Raw genomic sequence first — 25,782 nt, forward strand, 5'->3', positions numbered from 1 at the left:
AAAAGTTTTTTCTCCTAAAAATACATATGAATCAAGAATTTTAAAGAATAAATACTCAACTTAATGAGTCTGACAAGATTTTGGAAGAATGCATTTTTAAATCATGTGTCAGAGCTAGAAAGCTTGAGGAAGAAACTACTGCATTTTAGAGCGTGTTTGAATCATTTGACTTTAAGGTTTATTGACAGGTTAATTGTGCATTTAAAAAAATGCTTGCTATAACCTGTTCCTGTATGATTGAAGTACGAAGCTTCAATCCACCTCTAGATGATACATTGCTATGATACTTCGAAAGGTGTTTTCATAGGTGCTATTTTTTCAAACCTAAATTTTCTTCATTTTTCTGCCTTTTTCAACATTAAGGAGGAAAACAATCTACCAAAACAAAACCCACTTTTAAGTCTTATATCAATATTGAGTAAACTTAGCCTAACTTTTTTCCCCGCACAGCTAACTCCTTTAGAATAAACCAAGTGCCTAGGTATTTGATAGAGTTACTACTTTATAACTAAGCTCTTTTTTGAAACATCTCTGTGGTCATAAGCAGACATTTGAAATGTAAGAGGTGAACTGTTAATAACAGGAGATATTTTAAGCTGAAATATAATTTGAATCTTGTTAATATTTTAGTATAGTATGTCAGTCTACTTAGGAAATACTAAGTTTCTCTAATTTGTTTTGATTTTGAATACTGCCTTGGTAGAGACTTACATTTTTTGGGTAGATGTTTAATATTAACTTACTCTAAATTTGTTAAGGATATTCTTTAACTTGGACACCTAAACATATTTTGTTTAAAAGTGACTTAGATTTACCTTGTTAATTATTCAATTTATTCTCGATCTACTGGTCTTTGGATTCATCTTGTAAAATAACGATACTTAGTGAGGTTTTTACTAGAGTGTTAAAATAAATGTTATATAGCATCTTGAGTGGAAGTGGTTCCTATTATTAATCTTGGGTGAGGGAGGAAATCCTTTTTGAGGTAGCATATATTGCAAATTAAAGCAGAAGTTTATTATGGCAATATTAACTTCTTATTTTGAAATAATTTTAAATGTGTAGAAAAGATGTAAGAACGGTACAGAAAGTTACGTATTTGTGAATTTCCTTCACTCAGCCTCCCTTGTTGTTGACAACTCATATTCCTATAGCGCCAGTAGATCCAAGGGGAATATCTGTCCACAATAGTCATTCTCCTTACCTGGGCAGGTTAAGATTGAAATGTCATAAGATAGGAACTTCCGTCCAAAAAGAATTTCTAGTCTTTTTAGCAGATCTGCCGACTTAAGGTACATTAGTAATTTGCTTTCAATGTGCTTTTGAAAATCCGTGTCCAAAGTGTGCTGTAGAAAAGTGTATGTATGTTAATGCTTCCCTTATTCTTGCTCCAGATTACTTTTTTATAAAAGCTTGCAGGGCCCTTTATGCTTCATAACCCTTATTTCTTTAGGCTAATATGGACTTCCTTCCATCCCCCTGAATCTTAGTGCTTTCACTTGTTACTGGCAACAAAGGTTTTTGAGTCTGTGAAATGCCAGGCACTGTGTGCTCTCTTCAGTGTCATTTTTCTTTTTCCAGCTTTCCTGCTTCTCCATCTTTTCTGCCAAGGTATGGTACCTTTTCACTGAAACATGGAGTTTCTTGGCCTGGAGGCACCAACAGAAAGGTTCATAAAGGGTTCCCAGAATTATTTCAGAGTATTGGCTGAGCAGTGACAGTCATTTGTGGAGTCTTTAGTACTTTAAAATGATGTTCATGATTTGAGTTTTCCAGCAGCAATTAATGTAGACTGGTTTAGATGCTTTAATATATCAAAATAACTCTGTCTGGCAAAATTAATAACTTTATTTCTCTTTTGAAAGTTTCTGGTTTAGATAAATGTAGTAATTTTTTTAAAAAAATGAAAAGCAACTATCAGGTATTTTTTAGCCATCCAGTTTAGAAAAGTGGTCATTTAGGACAGTATTCCCATTTTAGGTTAAAATACATACTTTTATGCCTTGAGTGCGCTAAGGATCCTTTTTCCTCTTTCTGATGATAGTCATTAGCAGATTAGTCATTACATTATATTGCTTTCTATTATATTTTGGTCTTAATATGTACCTAGTGGTTCTAGTGGATTATAGGATTATAAGATAATGTGGAGACTTGATAAAGAAAATGCCACTCTGAAATTTGAAGCTAGTAAGGATAAATATAAAGCCTTTGGCAGAAGGGACCCTTCCCCAAAAAGAGTATATTCTGGTAAGAGTTGGATCTTCTGATTCTTATCAAGAGACTAAGGCAATTCATGAGACTGATAATTGGAACAAAGAAGGTATTCCAACTGATAAAATATGATTTAGTAACGTATAACATAGATGACTGCATGAAAAAGGAGTCAGAAGGCTAAGAATGTTTCCTTGCTTTTGCACGTGCTAAGGCATTTAGTGGTACCTATTCTTTGAGGACCAGCATTCTGTCCTGTGCTCTCATTCCTAATCATATTTGTCTCTCCCTTTTCTTGCTGTCAGCTGTTAATTCTTGCTGCCAACAAACTGTTTTAAGATACTACTTTTTCTTCCTCCTTCTAATGAATTTTCCACTTCTAATCTGTTACAAGCTTGGTGGATCTTTCTAGAATAGTATCTAGAGTAAGTAAATTGGCTCTGAGAAAGGCATTTTTTAAGTATTAGAATCTGAGACATTAACACATGGAACTGGTAACATCTGGTTTTTCTGTTGGTTTATTTGTATTGTTCTCAATTATTTTGTGAGTAGCTAAGATTCCCAAAGAGTTGACTTCTAAGTGTCCAGTATGAGCTTTAGTTTGAAGTTATAACATACTTTAAACTGAGGGCTAATTGATGGTTAAACAGGACTTTATAGTACAAACTTATAGACTTTGTATGCATATTTTTAATGAAAGGAAAAATGAAACCCAGAAATTGACAGATTGAATTTACACATTAAAGTGTGAACTATGAAATACACCCTTTGTAACAACTCAAAGCAAGGACAGGATTCTACATCATGGAGACTATTTCTGTAAATTATAAAAGTACATTTTTCATGCTTAATAAGTTGGCTCAAGGCCAACATATAGTGTCAAGATATGCGTCTACCCAGAAACACAGTTTATTCTCTATAATATTTTGCCTATTGCAACTACTGTGTCATTTCAGTCTCTTGTGTGCAGTTACACATGTCAGAATGTCCCCCATCTTTTGTTTGGCTGTTACTCAGCTTCTTTATATTAGAAGTGCTTCAATTCTTTGGAGGTATTTTTAAGAGTTTTGTTCTGAAGTAACTATGCAATGATTTCATTTTATAAAAGCTTCAGTTTGATTTCATTCATGAAAAAGAATAAATCTACTTAAAAATTTGTGGTTCTGTTAAATCTGAAAATTATTTCAGGCTAGTAATAGCCTTCTGTGAGTAACAGTATTTTGTGTACAAGAGATTTGCTTCCAAAATGCCACATTTTAAGGTTATAATATTCTTGGAAAGTGGGAGAGAATATGCACATCAAAGAAGGCATTTTTATTACATTGGATTACGCAATACTTTGGCCAGCCTCCTGAGCTTCATCTGTTTAAGGGTTCATTTTTGCTTGTTTGGCACAGGTCCCAGTAGAGGCCTTCAGAATTGTGGTTAGCAACATGAATGAATTACAAACTTTGGGCAAGCTCTTCAGTTAGTAGAGCTGGCTTGCTGCCAAAAAGACAGTGCCTTATATGGGGTCAGGGCAAAGCTGTGATTCGTTGAGCCCTGCATTGTATAGAAAACATACTTGTGATGCCTGTTTGCTTTCTTTTAAAATAAAAACAAAACAAAACAGAAAAAGCAGCAGGCTTCCAAGTCTATCAAAATAGGAAGTAACAAAATAGTGTGCAGGTTTTACTAATGACAGAGTTAAGCAGTGGAAATATGGCTATGTGTAGTTAAAATACTAGAAATAGAAGTTGGACCTTTTGACCTGCTTCGCCAGCTTGTGATGTAAGAGACTGAAGCATTTGTTAAACATCTGTTGTCTACCTGCCTTCACTTTATTAAATGGTTTAATAAGATTAAATAATTAGATGTATGTCCACATGGTTACCATGCCACTGGGTTTTGGTATCGACTAGATACTTTGAAAATTAAAAGCAGGAATAGTTAACTTTGAATGTGCCAGTCTTTTTAATTTGTAGTTATGTAACTTTCAAAAATTTACATATTGAAATAGTAAAACAAGGATGAAATTTGCTTTTCATAAAGTTAGGGATTTTTGCTTATATTCTTAGATTGGAGAATACACTTATGAGGTCTATTAGGAAGGAAAATATGAAGATATTTTCAAATATAATCGATTTATCATTGTGATTTCTTTCATTTAGGCAAATACCCTATCTGGATCTTCTCTTAGTCAGGCACCATCTCATATGTATGGCAATAGATTAAATCCAAATTCATCAGTGGCAGCTCTTATAGCTCAGTCTGAAAGCAATCAAACAGGTAAGTTTTCAAGAATTATTAAACTGTAAAATTCTGCTCTCCCCCAATATAATTTCCCCCCCTTGGCTTATTTTTATTTGAAATAAAAATAACTATACTCTTACGAGTATAGTTAAAATAGGTTTGCATTTTTTTTTTAACCAAAAGAATCACACTTGGAAAATGTTAAGTATTTGAGGTGATGGGCATGTTAACTAGCTTGATTTTCATCATTTCACATTATATTCATAAATCATAACATGAATTTGTACCCCATAAATTTATATAATTATAAATTGTCAATTTACAATGAAAAAAGAATCACAGTTGGAAGTAAATAGGATGCTGTGCTGCAAAATAGTGATGTGCTTTTTTTACTGTCTGAAATGTAAATGTTTAAGCAGAGCCATCAGCAGGCAGGAATGCAACAATGTCTCCTGTGACTTTTGTGATTGATGTGTTCAGTTCTCAGTTCTGTGCAATGAAAGTAACATAACACTGGGCTTTTCTGTGAATAGCCTAAACCTTTATTTGCATAATTCATGAAATTGCATTACACAAACTTGGTTAAAAAAATCCTGTTAGAGAACTTCTACAGTGTTTAGTAATCCTGTGAATTTTTACCAGTTGACATTTTGTAGCATTTGCCTCTTGTACTGTTTTAATGAGCTGTTGGATTTGCTTTGTTTCATTCCATCCTTAAGGATTTGTTGACATGTCCAAGTAGTCATGCCTGTTTGGGGGAAGGGAATGGGTTTAGCAGTTCACCAAGAATGGATCAGTCTGTCTTTACCCTTCAAGGGTCAGAGGTTACCTGACTCAGAATAAGGGGAGGACAACCTTGAAAGAGGCCAGATAGGGTGATTTTATAAGGAACTAACTGCAGTTACTTTTCAAGCTGGAATTTACCTAAGGAATATTTTGAAGAATTAATTTTTTTTCCTTTTAAATACAGAATTCTATATTCCTACTTGTTTTTGTCAATTTGGAAAATCAGTGTTGTATGTAGTTTTATTCTTGATGTGAGGCTCCATCTAACAATATAATTTTAATCTTGGTGTGTGGCTCTATATAAATGTATTTTATGACTTGTCTTGGGATGCAAAGTGTTAAAAAATACAAAGCATAAGGATTTGCTGTGATAAGCATACAGATTAGCTGTCCACAGCTGTGATTCATTACTTTAACCGTAGAAATTAAAAGTGGCTGAGGGGAGGGTACTGCAAATGCAAACCATGCTTCTGTGCTGTAAAATTGAAAGGAATGAAAGAATAGAACATAATCCATGGCCGTCTACACCCACAAAAAACATGTAGGGACAACGCCTTACATGCCACAGTTCAGCAATTCTAAACTAGCAACATACTAGATCTTCTACTTTCATAGTAACAGCAAAGATAGTGGTAAAGGTTTAATGTGTGTTTTAGGAAAAATCAGAACAAGAGTTTAAAACCTCTTATCTAGTGAGAGTCACTTTATCAGCTCTGAAATATTTACACTGCAGATCAAGATCTTGGAGACAATAGCCGTAGCCTAGTTGGCAGAGGAAGCTCACCCCGAGGAAGTCTCTCACCACGGTAAGCGCTATTTACACTGCAAAGTATAGGCAAAGGAAACATTCTGAGATTTGGAAACTTTATCATCTCCTATCAGTAGAGTATACATTCGTGAAGCTATAAAAGCATTCTGTAGATAAGAAGCATGTCTAGACAATCAAGAAAAATGATTCTAAATTTGAATATTAATTTAAACACACGATTAGATTTCTAAGCTAAAATGAATACTTTTTCATAGGTTTGCAATCACTTTGAACTCTCTTTATTATTTGTATATTTAGCTGCTGGTACTATTAATGCATTGATTTGAGTAATTATTTTTGAACATAAAATAGTCTTAAGGTCTCTTAAAAGCTGCAGACCCAAGACTTTCAACTTTGGGTTTCAGTTGTAGGCAACGCACTTACTGTCTAGTTCTTAATTCAGTGATGAAGCCCTTGTAGTCAGATCTTGAAATCCCACTAGATCTTAAATTGTTTGAATCAGAGTATAGCAAATGTATTACATGCTTGGTGAAATTATCTTAGATATGGTACCTGATAGCATTCAGGTACCATTTATTGAAATATAATTTATTAATAAATTTGGGGTTATGAAACTCTATTCCTTCTGTTCTAAGTGGGGAGAATGATGGTATGGTATCAGTTTATAGACGAGAATGTAACTTTAGTGATGACTATCTTTTCATTAATTTTATTTTACCTTTTCAACTTCTGTACCTTATTGTAGTTTGTTTTCTCTGTGCTCTCTAGTTTTGTAAACTCTGCCTCAAGCATGGTGTTAGGCTGAAATACAGAGCAGGAGGAAAAGCCCATTCTGCGGTCTTTTTTTCAAGTAGGGGAGAAATGCTGTTAAAATTTTTATGTGACAACAAATCATGAATATCAGCTGTGTTGCTGATATTTGAGGAATGTCTATTAAGGAACATCTTCTTTACCATTGTGGAGATTAGTCTGGTAACCTCCAGTTTTTCTGTTTTCTAATGGTACATCTAGTAGTTCCTTTTTCCTCTGTAATTCCTGGGTGAAGTAGAAGTACTGTATTGTTTTTCGTTATTGAATCCTGCAGAAAATTATTCCTTCTTTGGAAACCAGGAATTGAAGTATATACAACGATAAAATTATCTGACCAGTCTGTGGTTTTATGTCGTGATTACTTCCATAATGTTTTTTTTCTTTTCTAAGAAGAAAGTTAATGGATTTTTCCTTATATGTTTAGTGGAGGAAGCATTTGTCTCCCTTTTAAACTTAAAATATCACACAACCTACCCAGAAATTATTCAAAATTCCTTAGTGCTATTTTGCTTAGTATTGGTTTTTTGTTTTTTTATTGGGTGTTAACACAATAAATGGTATTAAATTATTTTTAGCATGTATTTCCAACTTTATATTACCCTTTAAAAATCAGCCTGAAATGCAATAGCCTAAATTATCCTGGCATAATGTACTATTTGCAGAAGGATGGCCAAGTGTACATAGCACATGGTGTCTACACGTGGAATAAAAAACTCCATTTGTATAGCTTCTTACGTACAGAAGTTTTTGTGTAGAAGCATATTGCAGCAGTGGCAAGAACACCAGTTGGGTCATTAGAAGACCCGAGTGCAGCCCCAGCCCTGTCATTTACCTGCAGTGTGTTTCTGGACACATCACTAAAGCCCATCTTGTTTCCTCGTTTGGAAATGGAGCCAATAAATCAGCTTTTGACTTCTCACTGGGTTGTTGGGAAGATCATGAGATAATTATGTACAAACACTTTGAAAACTCTAAAGCTCTTTACTAATGTATTATGTTAAGGTGAAGGATGCAGACCAGAAATGGCCACATTTACTAATTTAAAACAAAAAGTTGGGTGAGAGAACATGACGTGTTCTTCATACAAATACTGTTTGTTTCCGAAAGGTTGATTGAGTGATTATCATTTGAGGTACAGATGTAAGACATTTTAGAAATACTTATATAAGGGGCTCAAATAAAATTTGCTTTGATCTTAATGTTCTTTAATACTGAAAATAAGTAATTTTGAATTTATAACAAACTGCTTCAAAATTGTCAAAAATTTTTTTTACTGATATTTGAGATTTTACTGGCTAAATTCAAATGCCTTTCATAGTATTATAACTGTACAGTGTTGTTCTGATGTCATATATGTTGAGGCAGAATGGTAGGACTCTTTTCTGGCTAATTATTTTAAAGTCTTTCTGACTTTGTCTTTCTCCCTTTTGTCTTATAAAGACATACCAAGTTCTTTTGTAGCCTATTTCAGAGATTATTGGTGGTGTGTTTATATTTTCTAGTGGTTTTTAATTATCTATTATAGAAAGCTATTCCCTTGATTCTATAATTTGGGGAGGAAGAATGATAATTACTCAATTTTAGGGTAGATTATGGTTTTGTAAACCCAGGAACCTGATACCTCTGGCCTGGGCAGCCTGGTATTAGAAAACTTGTACAGGAAAAAGAGGTCAGTGTGAAGTAAGAAACTTTAATGCACTCTCCTTAAAAGCATTCCCCTTCTTTTTAACTTGAGTATTAATGATTTCAACAGATCCCCTGTAAGCAGCTTACAGATTCGCTATGATCAACCGGGCAACAGCAGTTTGGAAAATCTGCCTCCAGTGGCAGCCAGCATAGAACAGCTTTTGGAGCGGCAGTGGAGTGAAGGACAGCAGTTTTTACTAGAACAGGGTACTCCTAGTGACAGTAAGTTATGTTTCCTTATCTTTAAATAATGGTGGATGGATGGATAGGGATAGATGGGTGGATGGATGAACAGATAGGCAGATGGATGCAGAAGTCACTTTTCATCCAGAATAGTAATGAAATTTTGGTATGCATTCTATATGGTATGGGTGAGAAAGTGTATGTAGGGGTTTCATAGATTCTATAGTATAGTGTTAACTGCTTGGACTTAAATCCTGTCTTTGCCTGTTACTAACAGTGTGATCTTGGGCAAGTTTCTTAAAGTTCTTTAGTCTCCCATTTGTAGTAGAATGGGGAGTAATAATGTACCTATAATCATAGGATTGTTGTGATGATTAAATGAAAAGTAAAAAACAGTGCCTGTCTCTCATAAAGTGCATCTGTTAGGTGGTTATTGTTTACAATTATTATAATATTGGCACTTTGTTTCTCCATTGTACTTTGTTCTTATCAATTTACTAAAATATGTGAGCTTTATCTTCTCTTAGCTTAATTGAAGAAAACTTGGTTACCTCTAAAGATTTAAAAACATGAATATAGTCAAGCATGGCCAGCTAGTTTCTTAATTTTACAATTTGGAGGAGGAATAATAATTACTAAGTTATATATAATATATGCTTATATTTATTAAATTATATGCTATATATTGTGTGTGCATATGTTTAGTATCTTTACGATTTTAAGTATTAGGGCCATGGGTGAAAAATACCAAAAAAGTGGAGTTATAACAGGTGGTAGTTACCTAGAGAAGTGGCCTTAAGGAGATATGTTTTTAGGGGAATATAAGTGGTTTTCATCATTTTGGGATATAAACTATTTCATTAAAACAGTTTGCTTATTGTTAGTGAGCCATGTGCCATAAATTGGTATTTTTATGAATGGCACCCTGACAGAAAATGCTAATTGTGAGGAAATTCATGCCGTGATAATCCTTTAAACATGATAGCTGGAGGACAGGTTTAGCTTAGTCTTATTGGGCACTCTAAGGTTTCTTTGTGGGATCTTGGAAAGGAGGGATAAAAGTTAAATCCTTGGGAAGTGACCATGTGTGTCTGTACCAATGGAGTTGTGTCTTTCGAAGGGCCTGAGGTCACGTTAAGCAAATACAACTTTTTAGTATGTAGAATTTTTAAAGCGTCCATCACTGTGGCCTAACAGCAACGCTCTGTTGTCAGTTGGGAGCTGCAAGTCTTGGAAGGAATTGAACGTAAAGTCAGCCTATATTTACAGACCTTGCGCCTTTCCCTGGTAGAGAGGTGGCCGGGTGCACACACAGCGCTCCCTGCTGGGGGCCCTGCAGAGCAACATAGTGAGCAGCTGGAACTGCAGGCTTCCTGCCAGGTGTCTGATGGCCATGCTTAGTTTAAACGGAGCAACACATAAAAACGTGTGCCGCTTATTGTGGTAAAGGCTATTTGTGCAACCCTTTCCCATTGTAAATATGACTTTAATGAGAAATCATAGCAGGCGCTTGAATTTTTAATTAGGCTTTTGTTTTAATGAAAACAAAATGTCATTTTTTTTTTTTTTGAGAATGGAAATTACCTGAACCTGGTGTATATTTTTTTGGATGTATCAACAAAGTTTCCAGAAAGCACATCTAGGAACAATCTCTCTTATGCTTATTAAAGTACAAATGTAAATATGACATTAATATTGGTATATAAATTTAGGAATAAAACCTAATTATTTTATAGAATTTCTACTTTTCTATTTTAACTTATTTCTAAGGTTACTGACACTATGTCCGTAAAATACTTAGTCCTGTGTGTGGATTTGTCTTTATTAAAAACTATCCAAATGTTTGCTAGTTTTAGGAATGCTGAAGTCATTACACCAACTTCAGGTTGAGAACCGAAGATTAGAGGAACAAATTAAAAACTTGACTGCCAAAAAGGAACGTCTTCAGTTATTGAATGCACAGCTTTCAGTGCCTTTTCCAACAATAACAACAAATCCTAGTCCGTCTCATCAAATACATGCATTTTCTGCACAGACTGGTAAGTATGAAAATGTTTATTTTGTATCGGATAGACTGTCAACGTCATTTGCATAGTAAGTAATAATTGGTCACCAGTTATATGAAGATGTAGAAAAGGAATGACAGCTTATTTTTGAAGGGCGTAAAGAATCCTGTTAAGTGATGAACATGAATTTCATCACTTCTTTAGTATGTAATTTAATGGTCAAACTTATTTAAATGAGTAATGATCTTGTTATTGATTTAAAGCTATGGTATTTAATAGAGAGATTTTTTTTTTTCCATTTAAACTGGTTTTAGGAATAGCAAGACTTACGTGGTTTCGGTATGGGCTTCAGCATAAGCTTTTAAATAAACTTTTAATTACACATATTGTAATTAACAAGGTAAATCGGTTTCTGCCTTTCATTACTCTAGCTCCTACCACTGATTCCTTGAATAGCAGTAAGAGCCCTCATATAGGAAACAGCTTTTTACCTGATAATTCTCTTCCTGTATTAAATCAGGTAATTTTTGTGTATTTTCATTTGTGTGTTTTACTTGTGAACAATAATATATTACCTTAAATGATTTAAAAATTATTGTGAACAGTTTTTTGCATGTTCTTTACAACTTAAGTGTCTATTCCTTCTTACATTAGGACTTAACCTCCAGTGGACAAAGCACCAGCAGTTCATCGGCTCTTTCTACTCCACCTCCTGCTGGGCAGAGTCCGGCTCAGCAAGGCTCAGGAGTTGGTGGAGTTCAGCAGGTCAACGGTGTGACAGTGGGGGCACTGGCTGGTGGAATGCAGACTGTAACCTCCACTATTCCTGCCGTGTCTGCAATGAGTGGAATAATTGGAGCTTTGCCAGGTAACCAACTGGCAATTAATGGCATTGTGGGCGCTTTGAATGGGGTTATGCAGACCCCGGTCACAATATCCCAGAACCCTACCCCTCTCACGCACACCACTGTGCCACCTAATGCGACACATCCAATGCCAGCTACACTGACTAACAGGTAAGAAACTTACTTAAATATATTTTAGTGCAACCAGTGTTGTCTATGCTTCAGATAGAGTACATTTACAAGAAACACATTAAAAATCCCTAAGAAAAGAAAATCTACCCTGAATTTTAAACTACATATGTTATACCCAGGCTATATTTTTAAAACTTAATTTAGATTAAAACAAAAGTAAGTTGCTTTTAGTAACAGAGCATTAAGTACATTCTGTGCTGAAAATTTCAGTCTTGATCTCTGATGTCTATTTTTAAATGTTGATTTCTCTTATTTCCATTCATTTATCATAAATTCTGAAGAAAGGTAATAGTGTGTAGAGGATCACATATGAATATTGGTTTCTATTAGCCGGGCGTGGTGGCTCACGCCTGTAGTCCCAGCTACTTGGGAGGCTGAGGCGGGAGGATCACTTGAACCCAGGAGTTCGCAGTGAGCTGTCCATCACTACTGCACTCTAGCCCGGGTGACAGAGTGAGACCCCTGTATCCCTGGGGGGAAAAAAAAATTGGCTTCTTAAAATTCAACTATGTAATTTTTTAACTTTCTAATCAAAGATTTTGATATAGGATAAAGATCAAATATTTGTCTTAATTTCTAGGAAGTGAGACTCACTGGCTTCATTGTACTCGAATTCTGTTTGCATGTTCAAAAATTAGAGGACTAAAGCCATGTTGTTATTAACATACTGTTGGGGAATAAATAATTTTCAGTGGATTTGCAGTGGGTCCTATTTCCTCTGGCTCTCTTTTCATTGGTTCTTAATTTTGCCATTGGGACCATTAAAAAAGGTTAGGTCAAATCAATTAGCATATTTGAATTCTTTGTTTTAAATATGTGTTTACTTAGTGTCAGTTTAAATTATTAACTGTGCTTGTTATAAACACATGCAGATTTCTATTCCATAAAATAAATTCGTGCCTGTTTAATAATAAAAAGGAACACATTTCTTGACAATGTGAATTCTTAGCTGTATATATGAATATATAGAGAGAAATAATTTGTACATAATTGTTTTCAGAAAATGTTAGGATTAAAATCTTGTTAATTTATTAAACATCAAAATGAAAAGTTGTCTTTCATATTTTTTTTTAAAAAAAACATGTAGTAGAAAGTAAGACTTTTAATCATTTTTCAGTGCCTCAGGACTAGGATTACTTTCTGACCAACAAAGACAAATACTTATTCATCAACAACAATTTCAGCAGTTGTTAAATTCTCAACAGCTCACACCAGTAAGTTCTGCCTTTTGATAATATTTATTTATTAGGAGCAAGATGTTCTACAGTAGATATTCAACATGGGTATAGATTATTCCTTTGTGAAATAACAGTATTGAATGCATAATCCAAAATTTTCCTTGTCATGTGGTATGGTCTGTGATACCTGCAGTGACATCACATTAACTTACATGTTAGAACATGTGTCATGACACTGTCATAGGCCCTGGTGATAGTGTGGTAAGTCAGAGTCTGTTTTCACTGAGCTTCCTTGTGAAAGGGGAGATACGAGACATAACACGTGTTTTTTGGTGGTGATAAATGCTCAGAAGAAAGAGATCAGGGCCATTTTATTAAGGTTATTAAGTTTTAAATGTTCAATTTCTTTTTTTTCTCGAGTACTAAGTTTGACAGTTGATATCTCTGACATTTCACTTTGACACTTCTTATCTCTATTGTGAAGGTACATCCTCAGTCTTTCAGACACACCTTTTGGCTTGTGATTATCTTTCAAATTTTTTTTGAAGCAGTTTTTGTGAAACCATGGATAAGTCAAAAATTCATGTTATTTTCAAATATGAGTTCCGTCATGGAACCAGCGCAGCGCAGGTAGCTTGAAATATCAATGAAGTGTTTGGGAAGGACGTGGCTAATGAACACACAGTACCTGGAGGGTTTGAGAAGTTCCATTATGGTGATTTTAATCTTGAAAATGAGCTATGTGGGCAACCTGAGACGAAGGTGGATAATAATGCTGAAAGCTGTAGTGGAAGCAAATTTATCTCAGCCTACACATGAATTAGCAAGATTTGACATTCCAGCAATATTAGACCATTTGAAACAAATCGGCAAGGTAAAGAAGCTTGATAGATGGGTTCTGTGTGAATTAAATGAGCATCAAAAGAGAAGTCATCTCAAAGCTTGCCTTTCTCTGCTGCCACGACATAAAGGTGAGCCATTTCTACACCGTATCGTCACGTGTGATGAAAAATGGATTCTTTTTGATAATCGCAAGCATTCAGGACAATGGTTGGATAAAGATGAAGTGTGAAAACACAGTCCAAAACCGACTATTCATCCAAAAAAAGCAAATGATATCTTTTTGGTGTCCGGCGCTGGTATCATCCACTACAGCTTCATGAACCTGGTCAATCTGTTACAGCGGATGTCTACTGCAACCAGTTGGACGGAATGATGCCTGTGCTTGCGATTAAGCAGCCGAGATTGGTCAACAGAGACAGGTCAATCTTCTTGCAAGACAACGCTGCTGAAACTACAGAAAATGGACTTGGAAACTCTGTCATCCACTCGACCTTGCACCGACTGACTACCACCTTCTTGCAAGGAAAAATATTCAGTTCTCAACAAGCTGTGGGAAACGCCTTTGGAGATTTCATTGCCACTGGTTCTCACTTCTTTCCTGCTGGCATAAACAAGCTACCCTTAAGATGGCAAAACTGTTGATAGTTTAGGCGCGCATTTTGATTAATTGTACTGCTTGTTTGAGATATAATAAATTACACTTTGGATTTGAAATAGGACGTTTCATATTTAATGGCCTCAATGCATAGGATCGTCCCACGTCTTTGAGGGGTGACTTTGGAACACAGACCTGAGTGAAAGTTGAAGGAGTGTGTCACCACGCCCTGTCAATTGTTTCCATGTTAGCAGAGACGGGTGGGGAGGTGTCTTGCTCGGGCTGATCTCAAACTCCTGGCCTCGAGCAGTCTCTCCACCTTGGCCTTCCATAGTGCTAGGATTACAGGTGTGAGCCCCTGAGCCCAGACTCATTGGTGACTTTTTTTTTTAAAAAAAATCCTTTCTACTATGGAAATTTTCAAGTATGTCAAAACTGGAGTATACTGGAGTCCTGTGTACTCATCATTCTATCACCTGCCTGTAATAATTATCCAAATTTGTTTATCTTGTGTTCTCTTCTCCCCACTGTTTTTCAGGATTATTTTAAGAATTGGAGGGTTTTGAACAGAATAGTAACGTAACTATTTACATTTTTAAAGGATTAGTTTAGCTGCTGTAAGGAAAATAGTCTGTGTGTTGGGAGGGAGGTGGGGGCAATAGTGGTGGTCCAGGCAGGAGATGCTGGTGTCTCAAAATAGTGTGGTCTGTATGGTGAAAACCTGTCTGAAATTGTGGTGTATTTTGAAGATACAACCAAGAAAATTTGTTTGTGGGACGTATAAGCAAAGAATCCTGAACAGTTGGATGTTGACTTTGACTGAGATTTGGAAGAACTGGATAAGACCAGCTTTGGAGAGAAAATAGGAGTTCAGTTATGGGCATACTAAACTGGAGGCATTGGTTGAGATGGCACAGTGGAAGGTAGACCAGGGAGTCTGCAGTCCCAGGAAAGGATACAGCTGGAGACCGAAGCCTGGGGTCAGTGCTGCACAGGGGATGCCGAGAGTCAGGAGATGCGATGTGAGCTCCTAGGGAGTGAGGACTGGGCCCTGGCCGCCCTGAGACGGGAGAGCGAGCCAGTTAAAGTGGCCAGTGAGTTAAGAGGAGCACCGAGACAGTGGTGTTTGGGCCAGGTGAAGAAAATGTTTCCAGAAAGAGAGGAGTCAACTGTGTAAAATGCTCATGGTAGGATAAGTAAGGATTGAGCGTTGGATTTGGTTATCTGGAGCCTTTTGACAAAGGCAGTTCTGGTGCGCTAGACAGTAACAACCTCATTAAATGGTTGAAAAGAAAATGGGATGAGGGGAAGTAAAGATGGACTACAGGCAGCTCAAGATACTGTACAGTAAAAAGCAGAGAAATGGGGGTGGGGTGCGGTGGCTCACCCTATAATCCTAGCACTCTAGGAGGCCAAGGTGGGTGGATTACTGGAGCTCAGGAGTTCGAGACCAGCCAGAGCAAGAGCGTGAGACCCTTCCTCTACCAAAAATAGAAAAATTAGCTGGGTATCATGGCATGTGCCTGTAGACCCAGCTACTGGGAGGCTGAGGCAGGAGAATCGCTTGAGCCCAGGAGTTTGAGGTTGCTGTGAGCGAGGCTGACATCATGGCACTCTGGCCTGGGCAACAGCGCGAGCCTCTGTCTCAAAAAAAAAAAAAAACAAAAAAACACAAACCAAAAAAACAGAAATGGGCAGCAACAGACATGGCACGAGGGGGTAGTTTCTATTCATCTTGAATATGACAGCATATGTGTAGGAGGGAGGACGGTTTCCAGCAGAGGAGAGGACAGCAGCATCTCACTGCACCAACAGGGGCTTAGAGCAGCTAAGCAGAGAGGCAAGGGAGGGGTTGGTCGAGTGAGGAGATGTGAAGTGTAGGTGTCTTGGAGAAGGGAAGAGTGGACCACGCAGAGGTGGCAGTGTGTGGCTCTGGTGCATGGTGGCCATGCCCCTTTGCTCCAGCCCCCACTCCCTTGCACACTTGATTTCATTGTTCAGTTAACACAGGGGCTCAGCCTTTGTAATTTTTTTCTAAGATATATTTATGTACTTTCTTCAGTAAGAAAATATATTGAAAATATTTATTTTGAATCTGGGTCATTTTTATTGTCACTGTTCTTACAGTGGCATAAAGATAGATTATATACAAATTCTTAATGCTTACACTAAAATGTGATCTTGCTTTTTTATCTCTTGCTTCATCTTAATATGAAGCACCGAAACTCAGTCTGGGTGTCTTCTTGTTAATCAGGATTTTACTGTAATAATAACAGTACATGTAGATACCACATTTCTAGAACTTGGTTGATTAAGGAATTTTCAGCACAAATTATTGCTCAGAGACCATGAGAACTCAGGGGGCTACAGCTCTTTTTCCTTTGTCAGCCAAGGTTGCAGGAGGCAAGAATTTTATTACAAGGCATAGGTGCAGCTTCCACCTTAACTCTCTTGCTGGACTCTCCTTCCCCCACTAGTCACTTTCCTTTTTCTTGGCTTGCTATCCCCTCTCCTGGGTGACCTTCATGTTGCTAAATCAAGTGGACGGTTCTCTGTCTTACCTGACCTGGCAGCAGCATGCGACAGAGCTAATCACATCTCCTCCTCCTTGGAACACCTTGTCCCCTCGGCTTCCAGGATACCACATGATCTTGGTTTTCTCCTTATCTGACTGGTCATTCCTTTGTAGCTGCCTTTCCTGGGCCCCCTCTTCTCTTCGGCTTCTCGACTCAGGAGTGCCCTAGAACTCAGTGGTCTCCCCCACTCACTCATCAGCACGTAGGTGGCGTTAAAAGATACTTAGTCTTCAGCCCAGGCCTCTCTCTGGAACTTCTGACTCCTCTGTCCAACTGCTGAGTATCTCCACTTACGTATCTTAAAAGACATTTCAGACGTAACGCGTCCAAAGCTGAACTGATCTGCCTCCACAAACCTGCTGCACCCCTGGTTTCCTCACCTCAGCTGACAGCACCTCCATCCTTCCCGCTGCTCAAGCCACAAGCCTTGCACAGGCCTCTCTCTCTGACACCCACATTGACTCCATCGAGAAGTCCTCAAGTCAGGTTGTGTCACTTCTTTGCTCAAAACCTTCTACTGGCTTCTCATTTTACCGTGAGTACAAGCCACAGTATCCGTGCGCTGCCACCGTGAGCCCTGCATTCTTCTCCTGCCTCCCCCTTGCTCTCTCCGTTCCCGCCCCACGGGCTCCCTTGCTGCTCCTGGATCGCACTGTCCACGCTCCTGTGGAGCCCACTGGCACGGGCTGGAAGTCCTTCGTCTCCAAGTCCTTGTCCACGTGTTAACTCCTCCGCGAGAACTGCCCTGACCAATCTCTTTAAAATTACAGCCTTGCACCCCACCCCACCCCGTTTCCCTTTGCTCTCAGCAATAATCACATCCTAACATTTTTGTTTATTTTTCTTCCCCTGCCCCGATGTGTCTCATGCATCTAAAACAGTGCCTGGTACATAGTAAACACTCAGGAAGTATATAAATATGTTGAATGGAATATGTTTCCTATAAAGAATAGTCCATAACTACATGAAGAAAGCACCCTTACTCTTAGGCATGAATGAGAACATTAAAGTTGTTTCAGATCTGGACAGGATTAGGGGAAGGGTTTGACCCAACGAGGCAGGGAAACCTAGATGACCTGTGGCTGGTCGAAGTTGCTGTGCCCCTTGGTCGTAGTGGGTCGCCTGGTGTGCATGGAGGTCTCTTACAGTTGTGTGCCCCGTTTTGAAAACAAGCTGTTCACTGGTAGACATTTTATAGTAGACGCTCATCATCTAGTGCAGCGCATTTTTCTAGATGAGATGCTTGTTTTCTTTCTAGTAATGTGAATGCAACTTACATTTAAATATCTAACATTAAAGGAAAGAAACTAAGTAAGGCAGGCGTTCCCGACTGCTGCTCCGACCCGGGAACTCACTCCCTCCTGTTTTTGCCCAAGGAACAGCACCAGGCCTTTCTGTACCAGTTGATGCAGCACCACCACCAGCAGCACCACCAGCCCGAGCTGCAGCCACTGCAGCTCCCCGGCCCGACGCAGATCCCCATCAACAACCTCCTCGCTGGTGCGCAGGCGCCCCCTCTCCACACGGCCGCCAACCCGTTCCTCCCCATCCACGCAGACGGCGCGAGTCAGAAGGTAACAGTAAGTATGTTTGCCTCATTATGTCTCACGACATCAGTCAGAGATCATGCTCCAGGCTGTTTTAAAATTTACTATTCCCCTGATCATTTCTTCTTAAAACCAGTTGTTTCAGCAGCTGGATATTATAAACAAAGGACCTACGCCAATATGTGTATCTCCCCTAAGTATATCAGTTTGAATTTGCACATAAGGTTTTGAAGGCTGTTTTATAATTCAGCATTTGTCAAAATGAAAATGTTTCAGTTAGCAAGTCGTACAGGACAGTCCAATGCACAGACTAGTTGGTGTTTTCTGAGAAGCTTCAATTAATTTGTTTAGGTATAGAACCAATCTATATAATTTAGGAATATTTCTACTATTTTGCTCCAAAGTGCTTTTAAAAGTGAATTACCATATTTATAATAAAGTTAATATATACGTTTTAAGACAAGCAGTCCAATTATTCTACCAGTTAACTGTTTTAAAGAAATCACAATCACATTTGTAATGAAATTCAAATTTTAAATTCTGTAATCTCATGTGATAGCATTTACCGTTTCAATGTACAAAGTTAAATTAAAAATGGATGCAGGAACGGTGTACTACACATACAATAGCACACATTTTAAGGCTGTTTCTTTCTATTAATTGTCCCCTTTAATTAGGTCTACTTTACTGGAGTATAAATGTTTTTTTCCCTAAATTCCGATGGAGGGCAGAGCCCTGTTAGAGGAAGGCTATGGGGCTGTAGAGTGGAGACAGGACGTCAGGAACAGGAAGAAGGGAGAGATGAGGAGGGACTCGGCAAGTCAAAGTGATCAAAGTCACAGTGTTTGTCATTTCCCATTACTTTGAGAGTTTTGTTTATCGTGCAGTTAGTCTTCAGAAACTTTAGTTTGTATTTAGTTATGAGAATTCAAATGGTAGGATTGTTTTTCATGAACTCTTCAATGCTTTTTGTTTGCATTCTTGCTTTGCTGACATGGGAAATTATAGTGATTCTGTATTCATTTAGAAATTTTTTCTACTGGTTTTTCCCCCTCTTTCTTTTACAAGTTTTTTCTTGTGTTATAGGTTGGTGCAAAAGTAAATGCGGTTTTAGCAGTGTTGAAATTTGCCTTTTGACACTGGAATACATTCTTACAAATGTGGTCATGTTATACATCACTTTAATGCGCATTTCTTGCTTTTTGACTTATTACTTGCTGTTTATTTTATATTTATTTTAGACTATGGAAATGATGTTAGACAAAAAGCAAATTCGAGCGATTTTCTTATTCGAGTTCAAAATGGGTCATAAAGCAGCGGAGACAACTCGCAACATCAACAACGCATTTGGCCCAGGAACTGCTAAGGAACCGACAGTACAGTGGTGGTTCAAGAAGTTTTGCAAAGGAGACGAGAGCCTTGAAGATGAGTGCAGTGGCCGGCCATCGGAAGTTGACAACGACCAATTGAGAGCCATCATCGAAGCTGATCCTCTTACAACTACAGGAGAAGCTGCTGGAGAACTCAAAGTTGACCATTCTACAGTCATTCGGCATTTGAAGCAAATTGGAAAGGTAAAGAAGCTTGATAAGTGGGTGCCTCATGAGCTGACCGAAAATCAAAAAAATCGTCGTTTTGAAGTGTCATCTTCTCTTCTTGTGCGAAACAGCAACGAACCATTTCTCGATCGGATTGTGACATGCGATGAAAAGTGGATTTTGTATGACAACCAGCAACAACCAGCTCAGTGGTTGGATGGAGAAGAAGCTCCAAAGCACCTCCCAAAGCCAAACTTACACCAAGAAAAGGTCATGGTCACTGTTTGGTGGTCTGCTGCCGGTCTGATCCACTATAGCTTTCTGAATCCTAGCGAAACCATTATATCTGAGAAGTATGCTCAGCAAATCGATGAGATGCACCGAAAATTGCAACACCTACAGCCGGCATTGGTCAATAGAAAGGGCCCAATTCTTCTCCACGACAACACCCGACCGCAGGTTGCACAACCAATGCTTAAGAAGTTGAACGAATTGGGCTACGAAGTTTTGCCTCATCCGCCACATTCACCTGACCTCTCGCCAACCCACTACCACTTCTTCAAGCATCTCGACAACTTTCTGCAGGGAAAACACTTCCACAACCAGCAGGATGCAGAAAATGCTTTCCAAGAGTTTGTCGAATCCCGAAGCACAGATTTTTATGCTATAGGAATAAACAAACTTATTTCTTGTTGGCAAAAATGTGTTGATTGTAATGGTTCCTATTTTGATTAATAAAGATATGTTTGAGCCTAGTTATGATGATTTAAAATTCATGGTCCGAAACCGCAATTACTTTTGCACCAGCCTAATAAAAAGTGAATTAATTAATTCTGAATTATACAATACAGAATGTATTTAATGGAAAAACCACAATAAATATAAAAATAGAGCACTAATTAGCTAAGAGAAGAAAGCAGGGCTGAGAGGTAGTATTTACCGAAGTACCCTGCCACGTCAGGCCTCCTTGCTAGAACCAATGGCGTATGTGATTTCAGTCTTTGAAAGATATTTAAACTTAAAGGACTAATAGCAAATGTGGGAGCAAGAACCCACAACTTTCTTAGTCCATAAAATCATTTTCTACAATACCATGTTACTGCTTCTGTGGAAAAGTTGATTTTTGAGGATTAATTACACAGTCATTCCTTAGGCGTTCTGTCCCTAAGATGAGCCTACTGCTACTCTTGTTTTTGGACACTGCAGAATTTAATGTTTTAGGAGTGTTTACTAGTAAATTCATGTCCATATATTATACTGGAAGGTAGCCTTGCCAATTTTAAGACAAAAGAAATAACGGTATATAACACATTTCATCTCAGTTACAACTTCAATTAAGAGGATATTACCTCAAGTGTTGGTCATAACTCAATTTACCTAATGCATCTGATTTGTTTGTTTTAACTGCAGAGACTTAGTGATAAAACTGGGACTGTAGCTCAAGAGAAAAGTTGACACTTGAGAAACATCTAGAAATTGCCTATCCTGCTGTTCTAGCACTTCGTCTGGCTGCTGTCGCAGTCCTTTCACTACAACTATGAAGAAATGCAACAAGAAACTCACTGCACAACAAAGGATTAATTGCCACAAGGACATTCTTGTAAGGCTTTAATTTTCTTGTTGCTTTGTTGCACTGAAATGGAATTCCCATATCCCCCACCCTAATTTTTTCTTTTTTGAACTTGGAAAGAAAATTTAGTAACTGACTCCTGTCAGTGAAATAATTTACATGCAATGAGTTTATCAGCCCAAGAAAAATTCAATATAGTTGGTACACAACTAGTTTTGTCACAAATTGGAGATATGAATAGCAAAACTAAAAACTTGTTCCATTTATAAGCTACTTGATTTTATTATACAAGTTGGAAGATGAAATATGATCTTTTGGTTATAGTATGCTTGCTCTGTGAGTCAAATCTTAAAACCAAATTTCAAGGAACTGTCCAATTTCTTTTGGAGTTTTATTGATTCAGTATTGCAAATATATAGGTGAGCAACTGGGACTTGGCAATCTTTGTTAAAAAAGTTTCCTTTCTAATGCGATTTGGCCACTTTTGGTAATCAAGTTAGGAGGGTAATATCTGCTTCTGCTAAAGGTAATTTTCTTTTGACGATTGCTTTTTCTTTAGTGTTAAGACCTACTCATATTTTAAAGAAACCTTGAGTTAAATGAGTTCTAAGGCTGCTGGGGGAACCAGATCAATTCAAAGCGAAAGACTTCTTTCCGAAAGAGGGGGCCACTCTGGAAACTGCGGGTAGGGTTTGGCCTTGTTCAAGTGCCTGTTCATACCTCCATCCTGTCGAGACGGCTCGAGACAGCAGAGCTCGCTCGCACAGTCAGTCCTTTGTGAGCGGCAGGAATTGTCCCACGCGCTGGCAGCCTTCCCCATGCTTCCGCCTTTCTTCAAAACTTTCTGTGCCACTGTAGATAGCTCAGGCAAAACTGTTACCTGGGTATTTGTCCACTAATGAGTCACAAGGAAAGGAGTGGATTTGGCGAGAAAATACATTTGTTTTATTTAAACAACTTCTCATTACTGACCATTAAGACAAAACAAAAAACCCACCACTACAGTTCCTGGAGCAGGTGAAACCGTATCACAGCCCTTCCACTTTGGGGAGCTGCACTCTTGCTGTGACAACATGGCAGAGAATATATTAAATGATTGGGGGACGTGATCACTGAGCTGTTCTTAAATGTGTGAATTATTAGTGGAAAAGACCCAGCTGCAATTAGACCTCCACTGTGTACTTAGCTGGAAGAACATGTTAATTCTGCAATATGTCTCTTGGTTAAACATTGCAGTTCTTACCTCATTTCTGTAAATAAGGTTTTGTGAATCTGTTTTGTATTGTGAAAAATTCATAAGATAACATCGATATTTTGATTTGTAATATTTCTAATTGGTAGATTTAACTGAAAAGTAAAATTAATTTATTTTTATATGTTCAGGGGAATTTTAAAAAAAGATCTTTTGTAGATAATTTAAAAACATCAGTGTGGTTTATTTTACTTATTTAACCCACTGGTGGTTATTCTGTAACAATTTGTATAAATGGTAAATTTTGAATGTGTTGTTATTTTACCTAGATGTAAAATTCCACATGTATTAAAATGTACAAAGTTTTTGTTAATAAAATTTAATAATGTTTATAACTCTGTGCCCTTCTTGTTTGGAGAGGCTGAAGGCCCTGAAGACCCCCGGGGACCGCCCCTGGGCAGTTCATTCCGGAGTCTCAGGATGTGCGTGGTGTTTGGAACATTCCAAGTTGGCGCAGCTTTTCTCAGGAGTGAGCTCTGCGTAGTGTGCAAAGCAGACCGGCCTTGTGCTCAGGGGTCTTAGGTCAGCAGCAGATGAGAGACGGCAAATCCCACCAGCACTGCCGTGATGCCGACAGGGAAACAGCCACGGTGGAGATGAAAGGCAGGTAGATTCCAGTTGAGAGAATCATAGCTCATTGATAAATAGTATTCCTCCTCGGTAAAGATTCAGCTCCTCTCGTGTGTGTGGTTAGCTCTAACTAGAGGCCTTCCACGATGGAGAAATCCCAGTCTGTTTAGTGTTTCTTGGGTCTTGGGAAGCTTCAGAATCGCCTGTGGTGCTTTTCGGAAACAAACACTCAGGCTTTACCAGACTTAATTGCATCAGGACATACTGATCTGTGTAATTTGCTCCAAGTAATTAAGAGTTGAGTGAACAAGAAAAACTGGTTCTAGGCTCTTAACTTTATTAAGGAGTGAAGTTTAGGTTCCTGGAGAGACTTTTTTATACAGAAGTGAAAAATAATTATCTGCGTCTAAGAAAGTCTCGTCTCTCCCAAGGCTAAGGATTATCATTCCTCTAACTCCTGCCTCAAATTTTAAACTCTTCCAAGTAATTTCTTAACAACGTATCCTTTATCGCGGCTGCTTGGCACCGGCCCTGGCCCCGGCCGGAGGCTGGCAGAGCTGGTGCTGTCTGGACAGCCACCCTCGGGTCCTGGGATGTGTGATCGTGCTGTGGGCCAAGAAGAAACCGCCACCAAGTAGGAAGAGGAGAGGGCTGATCCCTGGGACCCTGGGGACAGTTCTCCTCCCCACAACAGGTAGGAGAGTTAGGTACCTTATAACAAAATGTTATTTTGATTTTATACATGGGTGATGTACTTTTGACCAGAAATTTCAGCGAGACAGATGCCATTCATCTTAGTTTTACTTTTTGAAGATGAAACATGGACAGCACCATCTTTTTGTAGAAATTTAAGTAGGCTTTTCAAGATGAAATAGCTGTGAACTTCTCTAACATTTGGAAATCATTTAAAAAATAATTTTTGCTCTGTTAAAAGTTCATGTCAACTGTTAATATATCCCTCACCCAGTTATGTGCAACAAAAGAAATGTCTCTTTCAAACTAATAGCTGAATTGTGCCCCACAAATATAAAAAAATAATCACTCCGTACGGTTCTGTAAATAGGGCAGATACTCCCAGCCCTTTCTTAGGGGGCATCTCCCACCCAAGAATCGGTGAGGGTCGTGTGTCCCAGCTGTCCCCACACACCCCACCTCCATCTCTCGACTCTCCCTAGCTGCACTGGGGGCTGGGGTCCCGCCGTCACAGGCTGCAGGACAGACAAGGCATCGGCTTCCCGAGTGTGGCATCCAGTTAAAGGACCTCAGGGTCCTTTTGACACTGTCACGTGCTAGCAGTAAGTGACCTGGTTTTTACATTACAAAAGTCACTGTGAGAGGAGGAGCCGAGATGGCAGACGAGAAAAGCCACCAGTCAGAAGGTCTCTACAAAATAGATGAATTTTAGAGGAGAGAGAAAAAAATAAGCGAGCAGAGAAACATAGATCGGGTGAGGGTCGGAAGGAAGGGTGCCTGAAACTACAGGAGACTCCACGGGAGGACGTTGCGGAGGAGAACTGGAAGGAGAGAGGTCCCGAGAGGCTTGGAGACCAGCGACAAGGGTAGGTGGAGCGGTTAACTTCCCCCTCCCTCGCATCTTGGACTGCGGGTGGCTCCTGAGCGGCTGGAGAGACCTGCCGACACCAGCCCAGAGACGGCTGCGCCAGTGAGCAGTGGCCTCTTGCGGACTCAGCGCCGGGCTCCCAGCCCCCTCGGGCACCTCCCCGGGCGCAGACCCGAGCCTAGCGGCAGACGCCATAGTGCTCCGTTCTCTCCTTCCCCCTCCCTACCCGTGTGTGCCCAGAAAGACAATTTAGCCACCACACGGAGGCATCTCCAAAGAACGGGACCTTTCCTTTTGGGGCCCTACAACAGACTGAGGGGCACTCAGACTGCCAGTTCCCTGCCCGCCAGCCCTCCCAGGTGCTACTTGCCTGGGGACTCCAGGAGAGTGGGGCAAATCCCGAGGTGGAGTGAAATCAATCCAGCTTAGGCACCCTGTAGGTGACTCGGGACCAGCACCCCTCCCCCTGGCAGGGTCAGGGATTGATCTCCAGGGCCCAGGGGACAGGCCTGCAGACCAGACCCCATGCACCCGGGTCTCGATAGCGCTGCCCCGGGGCATGGAGGAGAGATCTGTGAAAGAGCCTACTGAGGAGTGTGTGCCTTCAGGGGCGGATCAGCGTGCCTGAGCGGCAACCCTCCTCCCAAAAGAGGGCTGTGCACCCAGCTCAGGCTGCGATCCTGGGTAGGGAACCTCCCAGCCCCCTTCACAGCCAGGGGGGATCCATCGGCCTGAGGTCCCGCTTGCTGGCAGAGGCCTGGGAGAGGCCACGGAGAGGGGGAGAGTGGAGGGGAGCGAGATCCGCTCTCCAGAGTGTGGGTCTTGGACAGCC

At 39.2% G+C, this 25,782-nt stretch overlaps 1 protein-coding gene across 1 annotated transcript in view; it reads left to right on the forward strand.

Moving 5' to 3' along the window:
* Positions 1 to 22,926, forward strand: part of MLLT10 (myeloid/lymphoid or mixed-lineage leukemia (trithorax homolog, Drosophila); translocated to, 10) — a 229,025-nt gene extending 206,099 nt beyond the window's left edge. The window contains exons 14-22 of the mRNA XM_012644131.1: positions 4,362 to 4,479; positions 5,963 to 6,035; positions 8,562 to 8,716; positions 10,528 to 10,716; positions 11,115 to 11,203; positions 11,338 to 11,699; positions 12,838 to 12,934; positions 18,289 to 18,492; positions 21,408 to 22,926. Coding sequence (XP_012499585.1) covers positions 4,362 to 4,479; positions 5,963 to 6,035; positions 8,562 to 8,716; positions 10,528 to 10,716; positions 11,115 to 11,203; positions 11,338 to 11,699; positions 12,838 to 12,934; positions 18,289 to 18,492; positions 21,408 to 21,452 — 1,332 coding nt within the window. The 3' untranslated portion in view covers positions 21,453 to 22,926. The remainder of the gene's footprint in view (positions 1 to 4,361; positions 4,480 to 5,962; positions 6,036 to 8,561; positions 8,717 to 10,527; positions 10,717 to 11,114; positions 11,204 to 11,337; positions 11,700 to 12,837; positions 12,935 to 18,288; positions 18,493 to 21,407) is intronic.
* Positions 22,927 to 25,782: the final 2,856 nt, after the last annotated feature.

This window comes from Propithecus coquereli, unplaced genomic scaffold (assembly GCF_000956105.1).
Source record: "Propithecus coquereli isolate 6110/MARCELLA unplaced genomic scaffold, Pcoq_1.0 Scaffold103, whole genome shotgun sequence".
In the NCBI taxonomy this organism is placed as follows: Eukaryota; Metazoa; Chordata; class Mammalia; order Primates; family Indriidae; genus Propithecus; species Propithecus coquereli.